This window comes from Salvia miltiorrhiza, chromosome 1, assembly GCF_028751815.1.
Source record: "Salvia miltiorrhiza cultivar Shanhuang (shh) chromosome 1, IMPLAD_Smil_shh, whole genome shotgun sequence".
NCBI classification, from domain to species: domain Eukaryota; kingdom Viridiplantae; phylum Streptophyta; class Magnoliopsida; order Lamiales; family Lamiaceae; genus Salvia; species Salvia miltiorrhiza.
The window spans coordinates 54,038,063-54,050,640 of record NC_080387.1 but is presented as its reverse complement, the minus strand read 5'-3'; the positions used below and the strand labels follow the sequence as shown (position 1 = coordinate 54,050,640).

The window sequence follows — 12,578 nt, the reverse complement described above, 5'->3', positions numbered from 1 at the left end:
TTGTAAATATATAGAATCCAAAATACACACGCACGCAAGTCGTGAATTATAAGAAAAAAAATGTTTTAGTTAATATTTATGGTAATATGCAACAGTATTTTTCAAACAAAAAATGATCCGCTATCTTACGTCTGATTAACAAAAAAAACAAATAGTAGTATCAAATTTAGAAAACAATTTAGATATTTTTTTTTAAATTACCAGAGATATCTATGCAACGCACGCAGACGAGGCCTCACCACCACCCAAACGGTGGGAAAATATCACCGCACGCAGGCAAGACACGTAGGCGAGAAGCGCCCTGCGTGTGGGACCTTAACACCAAACAATACAACATCGCACGCAAACAAGAATACAACACCATCTAAAGTGGGAAAACATCACCGCATGGAGGCGAAATTGAACCCAAGACCTTTCATAAATAAGAATTTTTGAGTATCTCAACTTTGCCACTAGAGCAAGGCCTCACTGGGACAATTTAGATAGTTAATTAGCACGCACTTGTAACATATTCCAAAAACTATGATAAGCCTTAATTAATTATCGTATACGTGATCAAGGAAGACTGTCACGACCGGACCTAATTAAGGATAATTAAGCCGGAGAAACCGTGACTAATGGAGGGAGATTAGAAGCGGGGTAGAAAGGGGAATAATCAAACAAGAAAGGATCGCATTTCATCATTGTTAACAACATGGATATTTATAATATAACGGAGTTTTAGTCGTATAGACTCAAATAACTAGTAAGTTCAGATAACTCTGACTTAGCCAAAATAACATAAAACTTCTGAGTACGCAGCGGAATAAGGTTCTGATTACATGTATGAAGACATGTAACCCTAGAGTTTTTCATAGCATATAATATTGCGACAAAAGAGGATTCCACTCGTCACTTCATCACCATCGTCTACTGCTCAACCTGCACATTTAGAAATACATGCAGGGCTGAGTACAAAGGTACTCAGTGGTCACATATGCCTAAGTATAAAATACATGCTTCAAAACTGTAAATTGTCATGCCATAATAAACAGTACAGCAAGGGAGTTTTTCGCTAAAAGGCCCAAGCTTACTAAATTCATTTGTGATTCTTAAAGTTCGACTGATCAGTCTAAGTTCTCTTGTAATCTATCATATCTGGAACTGTGTGCCGGAGAGGTGGCCACCTCTCACGGTCACTTGACCGGCCAACCCGCTAGATGACTCACGGTCACTGGTGTACACTAGCCCTGGCAGGATAGCTATCAACTGCTCAAGACCCGAATTCGATTACATGATTAAAGTCACATCAGATAGATATCATACTGAAATTTAAACATTTTATGGCAAGACAATATTTGAAATAACTTCAATTAATTTAGTCATGAAATAACTTGCTTGAACGTAACATTTAAACTCATTTGATATATATGAAAGTAATGCCCACCTGATAGAAATTTTCTGTGGTACAGTAGCTCCTTGACTGATTATTAATCTCGTGTTTGACCTTTATTACGAGAATATAAATAAGATACTGCTCGAATAAAATCCTCAATTAATGAGAATGCGTAATTTAACTATGCATGACTCATATTCCGATAATTATTATTCTGAGATAATAATCTGGGAAATTCTATTATAAATCCTAATTGTCGAAATAAAATAATTTAAATAAGGCTCGTCACATGAGGTCGGATAGATTATCATAATCAATCCGTTCTCATCGGGTGTTCTAATCCGTCAATTAAATAAACCCCGTTCCTCGTAGTCAATAGAAAATAAATACTTCAACTTATTCGCTTTATAATCTCATAATTAATCGGGCTTAATAAATAAGAACAAGTAATGTTATAAAATTAAAAAAAATAAAATAAAATAAAAAGGCTCAACATAAGGCACATAAGAATCACAATCAAACATCATCAAAACATGCTCTGCTTTTACACTGACTCAACTTCAAAATTTAATCTGTTCTGACTCCGACATCTCCTGGACTCGAGACTCATACCGAAAGAAAGATCTTCGAGTCTAGTTTCATATAAAAAAAAAAATAGAGTCGAAAACTCCAAGTGGTTTGAGAGATATGACGTTTTTTACCACGATCTACCATGTTCGGCAGTTTTGAACAACCGAAAACTTGTATTTTTGAAAAAATAGTAAACGTTGTCAAACTGGGCTCAACTTTGGTGGATATCTAAATAACACAATAAGGTTAATACCATAAAAATTTGGAAAGCTAGATCACCCAGGAAGCTACTGAAATAAATGACTCTTTTCTCTGTTCTCTGAAATTCTCAGTAGTAATGTGCAGTTTAGGTTTTGCATTTTAAAGAAGTATCATACGAAGTTGGAATGGCTTGAAATTTTACCAGGGTACTCAAGACTCATGTAGGGACTTGCTATAAAATTTGCAAAGCTGTTAGACATCGACAAACCGTCGATCACAGTAGGTCAGTAGGCCTACGAAATTCATATTTATAAGTCCTTAAAAATAATTTATATAAATCAAGAAATAATAGTTTAATCCCAAAAATATTCATTAAAAGTCCATCCTAATTTAAATAAAGAACGGACCTCATTTAAAATAAATAGTCCCAAACTTGTTACGCACATATACTAAATCTTTCACGAAACATCCTTTAAAATAAACTTTGATACATAGAAAATAATTCAACAACTTGAGCTCTTAAGGGGTTGTTTTACAACAGACACCAAATCTACCTCGGATCTCCAAATGAGGCTCCAAAAGACATTCTGGAAACTAGACATTTCAAGGATCATTCTCCAATTTGAATCGAATGAAAAACAATTCAAACGAGCAAGATATGCCCTCTCAAAGATGGGTATTTAACAAGCAAAAATCTGTAAATTTCATATTTCCAGATTACAACCAAGTCAGTGGGCTTTCTTTAAAAATTCATATCTCCCTTTACAAAACTCCACTGGAAACCCCAAAGGTCAATCTGGAAACTAGGGAGAGATCATAACACTCTCCAGTTGGATTTACTCTAAGAACCTTCATGGTTTAGAAGATATGACTATCTAAAGTTCAGTGCACAAAAAGAGTTCAAGTTTGGCAGATTCAGAACATAAATCGGAAAAACCACTTTAAGCTTCACCAAAAATTCTAAAACTGAACAAGTAAGTTCCCAACATGTCAGTGAATATTCAGTAGAAAGATAGGCTTGAGAATCAAATATTTAAGTCGGCCTTTTCCACCTCAAAGTCGTAGGTTTGTAAAATCTACTGGATGGTACATGGAATAAGAACTAGATTTCAAGAATTTATACCGGTTGTTTCCCTTACTCAAAAATGGTGAGGCCGATGTCAAAAGAAAGATACGGGAGTCTAGAGTGACATATTCAAGTTTCAAAGGTTTTCACCGATTGAAACTTTACTTATGATCTCCCAAAGATTGTTTACCAAAAATGTATTCCAGATGGGCAGTGATGTTTACAAATTCATAAATAAATCATGCGAGCTCTAAATATTCTGAAATTTTACCAAAATATAGAAAATGTATGAAAGATGATACACAATTAATTTGAGAATTTTTGGGAACCGTTTGGATGATATGCAACTGAATTCAAAATAAAGAAGCTTAGTATATACCTCTTCAAGTTACAATTTGGAGTTGGAGGAAACTCTCTCTCCCTTTCTCAACTTCTTCTACACGTTTTGGTGAGGGAAGAAATGACTTGATGGCTGGAACAATATGTGTTGTTGCATAATTGAGTTGGTGGTGAAAGTGGTGGGGAAAAATGGTGGTGAAAGTCAAAAAGTAGATTTAGTGGTAAAATGGAGTGGGGAACAAAATTAATGGAAAGAAAAAGAGAAGAAAAAGAAAGGAAAAAAAATGTAGAGGAGAATTATTGATGTATTTTCTCTGTCTCGGTGATTCTGTAACTGTAAGATGGATCGTGTGCTCGTATATGCTTGATACTGTTTATTTAAATAAATCTCGTATTTCGACATGTGATTTCTCGCTTAAATCGATAAATTATAAAATGAATCTAAATTAAATCCGTAGATTTAATTCGTTTGTTGTTCTAATATTTAAATTAAATCCGCAGATTTAATTAACTCACGAGTCAGAAATAAATCACGACTTGAATAAAGATAAAATCTAATTTCATCTTGCTTAAATAAATAACGTGACTTTGCTAAGTCAGTTATAACTCTGAAATAATATCATTAACTGCTTTAACAATATAAATTCAGGATCATAAGCTGAATTCATATTAGGATAAAAACCGTTTTCATTCACTGATGAACAAAAATAAACACTCATTACTAGATTTAAAATATATAAAAGAGCGGGTCACTACAAAGACTCTTTTTGTTTAGAAGAAATAAGTAATTCAAAAGTGTGGGACGATAAATTCGAATCTAAATCCTATGGTTTATATATGAACTATTCTATCATTAAATCAATATACGTATACTTAAACATTATAGTAAAAACAAATATATTTTATAGGGTAAATATCATGAAAACCCCTGAACTATACCCATTTTATCAAAAAAATCCTGAAACTTTCAAAATGTTCTCTAAACCCTCAAACTATCAGGTTTTTATCAAATATATCCTATATCTATTTTTCGGTTACCAAAAATGTGATGTGGCTCGCCACAATGTAATTTATATTCTATTTTTAAAATGACATGGAAAAAACAACTTCATTTCGTACCATATTCTATCGTGTTTATCCATAATTCTAGGTTATTAGCGTGAATTTCAAACACGATATGAATGAATTTTGAATTTCAGAGTGGATTTTTTAAATGACATGGTACGTAACAACGTCGTTTTTGTTATTGTATTTAAAAAAATAGAATATAAATTACATTGTGGCATCCGGCGAGCCACATCACGTTTTTGGTGACCGGAAAATAAAAGCAGGATATATTTGATAAAAATCTGATAGTTTGAAGGTTTAAAAAATATTTTAAAAGTTTCAAGGTATTTTTGATAAAGTGGGTATACTTAAGAGGTTTTCATGATATTTACTCTATTTTATAATAGACCCATACGTACGAGCTTTAAGATTAACATTAATTTTCTAATTATAGATGAATAAATAACTAGCATCCTACGAATTTGTTTGTCCATTGTAATTACATTAATTTTTTTTTTCTTTTTTCGTTTTATGAAGAGGTGCATTGTAATAAATTAATTGTACTTTTGTTAACTAATCATAAATTCTACAAGTGGGACATATAAGAAGAATCCTATATATGTAACAAACTCAACTTACAAAGTGATCGATGAAATTCTAACTAAATACTACACTATTCGTTTCATTACAAATGTACGGAGATTAAGAAATATGTAGAAAGTTGATAAGGTGAGTTGATGAAAATTGTTTAAATATTAAATATAAAGAGAAAATATATTGTATAAAAAAAAATGAGGCATTTGTAACTTCTGAGACATCCCATTATAAAAAGTGAATTATTTGTAACTGAACGAATGGAGTGATATATTTTGATAACAAGCACCCCACTCGATTAATAGGCAGCATATAAGGGACATCAACATCATACATCAAATATCCCGCTAAAAGTACGTAAAAGAAAATATACAAAATAAAAGGTTTATTATTAAAAAATACGTAAAGATAATTTATAACTCCCACATCAATATATCAAAATACTTAAAAATAATTTATAACTCCCGCATCAATATATAAAAATACATAAAAATAATTTATAACTCATTTATATAATCATGAAATGTACAGTTTATTAAAAATATTAAATATGCATGATGTGATTGTGGAGCACCGACCTCAATAAATAATTTGAAGATATGTATAAAATGAAGAAAATAATTATCAAAGTTGATTTATTAGATAATTTTTAAATAATTTGTTAAATAAATTATTTTATAAATATTAAGTGTGAATGAGATTAAAAATATAAGGATATATGTATTAAAATCGAAACACCAAATACTTAAAAAAAATCACAATTTTTATGGAGGGAGGAGGTAATAAAACAAAATGGAGGGCAATATGGTAAATCCAGAGAAAATGGGGGGGCTATTTATTTATGCGATTTGAAATCAATGTGATTGTTCTGCTGAAACAATTTCTTAGTGTCAGCTGTTTTTGCCTGGGGTTGAAAAACGTTGTAGGGACAATATTGTCATTTCACGTACTCACTTTGTCGCCATTTCGCAAGCTTTGGAAAGGCGTCGCACGTGTGACCGTGTGAGGTGCTGTCATTTTCCACGTTGAGCCTTTTTCTTTTCTTCATTACTTCACTATTTCCTTTTAATTAACATAGCTGTGATTAATTAGAAATTTAGAATTAGTCTTTTCATTTATTTATTTATTTATTTTATTAAAGTAAAATGAGTGTTATCAGATAATATAACAGAGCACGAGTGCATTATTTATCGCATATTAACAAGCTTAATTAACAGGTAACTTTTTTTAAAAAAATGTTATTTTAGTAATTTTTTAAAGATGTCAATTTAGAGTGTATTTTTTTTGCAGTTTTTGTATCTTGCAAGAAAGTACTATATTGTGAACTATTTTAACAAAATTTGCTAACTTTTGTATCTTGTAAGAAAGTATATGTTAGGCCAAAGTGAAATATTGAGTAATTCATTAGTGACGGCAAGTTATTTGGTCTATTCAAACTTGATTAATTCGCAAGTTGGCTAGTCTTTAAAAAAAAAAATAATTAGTTTTTAAAATCATGACTAAAATAATTTGCGTAAATAATTGGATTTTCTCGACAAAGGTCTTTTTATAATATATAGAGTATACAAATTGTGTGATCTTATTCTTTTGATATTTTAACATTATATTTCCAAACATCACATCATTTTTCAAAATTAGTTACACTTTGACAATCCTAACGTTTTAAGTAGTTTATTTCTTGCAAGAATAAAATAGCTTCGTAGATAATTCAAAATAACCATATATAATTATAATGATTCATAAATACTTAGATACATGGCGAAAATATACAAAAATATGTAAGCAAAAGCAATACTTTTTCCACAATATCAATAATTTACATTCTTCAAATCCTCCTTCAATAGTAATATAAAAAATATGATAATTCTAATACCTAATGAAAATTCAATAATTAAGTTAATAAAAGTTTACTCAAGTACTACTTTTCAAGAATTGAACACTTTTTCATGATATGACTATCTCCCACCAAAAAATAAAATAATTTCTTAGTATAATTTATCTAGGACCCCACATAGTAGACATCAACATTCAAAGTTCCCCAAACTTTTATGACCTCCTCACATTCATTTTTGAATAATTAGGCACTGAATATCTTAAAAGTGGAAGGAAGTCTCGAGTTATTTATTTTTTCTTTTCTTGTTATCTTACTTTTTCTTATATACTCCCTCCGTCCATGAAAAAGAGTCCCATTTGGGGTTCGGCACGGGTTTTAAGAAAGTTGTTAAAGTAGATATAAGTGGAGAGAGAAGTAAATTTATAGGGGTAGTGCTAGTATGACTTTTAAAGCTCTTAAACCTCAATTAAAATTCAGATTTCATTTCCAACCATTTAAGAATCAAACATCAAACATTAATTTCAAAATTAAAGTGTAACTATTGAAATATAGTAAGTTCATCAATGACAAAACGATAAAAAGATTTGCTGTCTCAGATAATTCAATACAAAGAGCTGAAAATACTAAGAAAATTTCAACCAAAATCAAGATAATCGGTCCAGCCCCAAAGCAAAACAGATTAAACAGTTTGCTGAATCACAAACTCACAATCACTTCACTTGTACCTACTTCTTGTCTTCCTTCTCAGCTTCGGCTGCCCTCTTGGCTCTAACACCAACGTGGCGTGCATTCGTTCGCTCCAGACGCAGCTTGTCGTATGCCTTGAATGACTTCATGTCTTGTGTGATCTTCACAAGCTCAACATTTGGTGATGAGCAGGGGGACGACGGGGAGCTCCTCCTAGCTCTGTACTGCTGCCTGTAACTATATTAAACAAGGCATCCAATTTCATTTCCAACAATTTAAAACTCACACTGATTTCCAATTTCTGGGTAAAGAAATTCGGCAGATTCCAAACAAATTTAAAGCAGTTTGAGCAAACAAATTCAACAACAAATTCGATTCCATCAAGAAATGAATTTTAACGACAAATTCAAACAAAATCAACAAATCAATTCCACCAACAAATTTAGGAAATTACAATAACAAATTCAACAAATCAATTCCACCAACATATTTAGGAAATTCCAACAAGAAATTCAGGAAATTTGGGAGAAAAAAATTCGAACAAATTTAAAAAATCGAATCCAGTAACAAATTCAAACAAATTCAAAAATAAATTCAGTAACAAATTCGAACAAATTCAAATCGAATCCAGTAAAAAATTCAAACAAATTTAAGAAATTCCTAACCAAATCGAGACACGCTAGCTTCGCCTTGAGGCTACTCACGCAGGCAGAGCATAGGTGGAGCCGGAGTCGCGGACAACGGCGAGAGGTAGGGCAAGAGCGAGTTCCCGTGGTGCTTTGAGAGAATCGAGACCGGTCGGAGCACTGGCAGTGGACGGGGATTCGAGCTCAGAGGAAGACGATGAATTTTGGGAGACAGCGTCTTAGGGTTTCGAGCTCAGGGAGAGCGAGGCGGCGAAATCAGTGAGGCGGCGACGACGACCTAGCTGCTCCCGGAGAGGTTACGGGGAAGAAGGGTGTAGGTCAGATCTTAGTCTCGCCGGAGGAGGAACCACGATGGCAGATTTGGTGAGAGAGAAGAGGTGTGAGTGTCGTGTGCGTAAAGGAGAGAAGGAGAGAAGGAGAGAATGAGAGATTTTTATTGTTAATTGAGATTTTTAATCAAGTTTAAGTGGAGAGAGTTTTTAATTATTGAGGTGGGTCCTCAATGGCAAATGAAGTAAATACATAAAACTATAAAGGGTGTAATTGTATAAAAAGTGAAACAGGACTCTTTTTTGTGGACAAAAAAAAGAGGGGAAACAGGACTCTTTTTCGTGGACGGAGGGAGTACAAAGCTTTTGTTTTTTCCCTATTCTTTTTTCTGTTTTGTATAGGGAAAGATACAATGATGATGTGGAGTCCACGTTTCCTAAAATAGTGAGCAATTTCAGTTTCATGTATAAGCTTGCATTAACAGCATTGATATTTTTTCTTCGAAAAGATTAACAGCATTGATATATATAACAATATATTATTGAAAATGAGTACGGATTTATCTTTTAATCTTTATGAGGTAAATATTACATTTAAGAGTAATATTACTCTTTGTATTCAACGTGAGCATCTACTGATGTGAATGTCATATCATTTTCTATTTCAACGTTATCAAACATTTTTTCATATGTATTCTAAAAAAAATCATATACTATATGTTATTGATGCAATATAAGTAGACATTCCTTATATTTAAGCGTGTTTCATTAAATAAAAGATAAGGATTCAAGTTTTAGTTGACCATTATAATTGCCACTTTCCAACTGAAAAATTAAACATGAAACCAATCCAGTCAATTAATTTTACTTTTTTACATCTCATAAATATTGTATATTGAAATTGATCCTAGCTAAGATTAGGGAAAGTGTTTGGAGGGTGGTGGGTAATGAGGCGAAAGGTTGGTAAGGATTATTACGGTTGGGGAGACAATAATACATATAGAGAAAAAAGATTAATAGAGAATGGAGAATGAATTTTTGATCGATTCAAATACGCCAATAATTTTACTGAATACGTCAATATCTTATTGAACAAGTATTTTCGCTTAAGTTCAAAGCTTGGAGGGGACATGTTTTATACGTATGTGTCTGTTAATCCGTATATGTCTGTTCATGCAATCTCTTGATTTATTCAGAAAAGTTATTGACTTTTTTGAAACGATCAACAAAGAATTCTTCATTGAACCTAATCTTATATATATATACACCATTGAACCTAACACACACACACACACACACACACACACATATATATATATATATGATTATGTTATAGTGAGATTGCTCTTTTCTATGAAATGTGAGACTAATGAATAAGCCAGTATATGGTGATGAATGAGACAATATATAATGTTGAATAACGATATTAAAAAAATAGTAAAATTTTCGCTTCCTTCAGGATTCGAACTCATGTAAAATTTTTTTTCCCTACAAATAAATATCAATTATAGGATACATTAAATCAACACCTACAAATCAATCTAAAATCTCACACTATCAGAAATCTAATTGAAAACTTATTTTATATTTTAAGAGAAGTTTTTATTTTAGTATATTTGTTTAATGATTGTATTTAATTAAGTCGATGATGATTATAGAATCATAAATCATAGTGGGTGAGCCCATGTGATTAAACTAGTGTTAGTATTGTGTATATGATTGTGGGACAAATTTCCTATTGGCATTCTCTTTAGAGCCTAAAGCCCAAAGTACAAAAGCACTATAGCCCAAAGTACAAAAAACTAGTTAAGAATGAAAATCAATGACCCACAAAATTATATTGAGAAGAGAGAGAGAGGGGTATTACTTTACTTGTATTATTAGTATTATTTTTTCCAACAACGATTAAGAGAAATCGCAATCGTTATCGTGCTCTCTTTGGTGTAGGGCTTTTTAATGGTCCACTTAATAGTATTAAGTGATAACAACACATTTTACCGCATCTCTAATTTTTCAACAGTAAAACGACGTCGTTTCATCAACACACATCACCGAGATTTCGCCTGTGTTCCCGAATTGGGAAATTAGGGTTAAAATTCCCAATTCCGAAGGATCAAAAGCTAGAATTAGTTGGAGCATGGAAACAAAGAGTGGGCTCCAAATGCAGCTGTCTCTGCACCAGCATCTTGTCATTTCTTCAACAAAATCATTGTTCCATGCTAACCCCTTCAATCTTACCATTCATGGACCTCACCCCCACATTTTCGGAAAAAATAAATATATAAATTTTGATTTTTATTTATTATTTTCAAGTGTTACAATAATTGCCTGCTACGAAAAAATCGAGTACAGTAGATATCTGCATTTATATGTCTGTGACATGAAATTAAATCCAAGCCCCATTTACCAATTACGCAATGGCATGATGTACTATATATACATCTGGTATTGATTAGACTGGATGCCTCTCTTATTAAATTGTGCATGCATTCATCTTATCGTAATCAATGCATCCAATTATACTTCAAAATATGCACGATTAATAACAGTATGAAATATTGTAATAGGTACCTAAATAAATGCAGCTTCGTATATAAAAGGTCGTTTACCAAACTTAAGGTTATGAGTTATGTTATGACTAGTTTGATAAAGATTGTTAATCTCATAACCTTTTATATAAAAAAAAAAAGTTTATCGATGATTATTATTATTATTATTATTATTATTATTATTATTATTATTATTATTATTATTATTATTATTATTATTATTATTATTATTATTATTATTATTATTATCTCCATTTTGGGCTGAAGTTCATCTTCTCTAACATGGCTTTAATTTTCTTTTCACCCAGAGATATATAGAATTTTGATAACTTCATTAGAGGAAACGAGTTGGAGGAGATTCGGTTGCAAGGCAGGAATTTTACGTGGTATCAGCCTCAGGGGCAATATATGTAAGACCAAATTGGACAGGTTTCTGGTGAACGAGAAGTGGCTGTCAATCTGGCCACACATAAAGGCGAGAGGATTACTTAGAACGGTATCAGATCACTGTCCGATCCTGATGGAAACAAAAGCGGTGGATTGGGGTCCGAAACCCTTCCGATTCATCAACGCTTGGACAAGCCACCCCGATTTTGAGAAGGTGGTAAAAGAATCTTGGCATAGGAGTGGAATTTCAGGTTGGAGCTGTTTTGTGTTCAAGGAGAAACTGAAAAGATTAAAGGAAGATCTCAAATGCTGGAACAAATCAAATTTTGGATCGATCGAGGAGAATATCAAAAATCTGAAATCATAAATCCATAAATGGGAGGTTATCGATGATACTTTGGGTTTGGATGAAGAAGAAGTCGCGAAAAGGAATGAGACCGCGGCCAATTTGATACTTCAAATGAAGAACAAAGATTGCCTTCTATCCCAAAAAGCAAGAACCCGCTGGCTGAAGGATGGCGATTTAAATAGTGGTTTCTTCCACAAGGTGATCAAAGGAAAAAGGCTAAAGAACAAATTTTTCGGCTTGCTAGTGAACGAGAGATGGGTCGACGAGCCTGTTGAAGTGAAAAGAGAAGTCAGAGCTCACTTTGTTTCTCAATTTACTGGCAGAAGTTGTGAAAGGCCAAACCTCCTGGAAGATTTCATTCAGAAAAAAATTCCACAGGAAATGAGAGAATGGCTCGACTCTCAGTTCACCGAGGAAGAGATCAAGGCAGCGGTATGGAATTGTGATGGTGGTAAAAGCCCTGGGCCTGATGGCTTTAATTTTCTTAGATATCATGTTAGAGAAGACGAACTTCAGCCCAAAATGGAAACAATGAATTTCGGGTTGCCTCAGCTCGGCTACCGCCAACGTCTTGGTTAATGGCAATCCATCAGGAGGGTTTTTTCTTCAGAGAGGTCTTAGACAAGGCGACCCCATGTCGCATTTCCTTTTTCTGATCGTGGCG

The 12,578-nt window shown here is 32.7% G+C and overlaps 1 protein-coding gene and 1 long non-coding RNA gene across 2 annotated transcripts; both read right to left on the bottom strand.

The window, feature by feature from the left end:
* Nucleotides 1-683: 683 nt before the first annotated feature.
* LOC130994688 (uncharacterized) lies at nucleotides 684-4,293 on the bottom strand. The gene is made up of 2 exons (XR_009091876.1): nucleotides 1,427-4,293; nucleotides 684-921 (listed from the first exon to the last, which is right to left on the bottom strand). It is a non-coding gene; the product is annotated as an uncharacterized LOC130994688 (long non-coding RNA).
* A 3,297-nt stretch (nucleotides 4,294-7,590) lies between these two features.
* LOC131010034 (uncharacterized) lies at nucleotides 7,591-10,874 on the bottom strand. Its single transcript, XM_057937432.1, has 3 exons — nucleotides 10,868-10,874; nucleotides 8,418-8,577; nucleotides 7,591-7,950 (listed from the first exon to the last, which is right to left on the bottom strand). Exons 1-3 carry the CDS (start codon nucleotides 10,872-10,874, stop codon nucleotides 7,752-7,754), a joined length of 366 nt encoding a protein of 121 aa, XP_057793415.1. The 3' UTR covers nucleotides 7,591-7,751.
* Nucleotides 10,875-12,578: the final 1,704 nt, after the last annotated feature.

Excerpts from the sequence above, each read along its gene's own strand:
- LOC131010034 (XM_057937432.1), bottom strand. Across the intron at positions 7,951-8,417 it reads TCCACCTATGCTCTGCCTGC|TTACAGGCAGCAGTACAGAG; the intron begins GTGAGTAGCCTC and ends TGTTTAATATAG.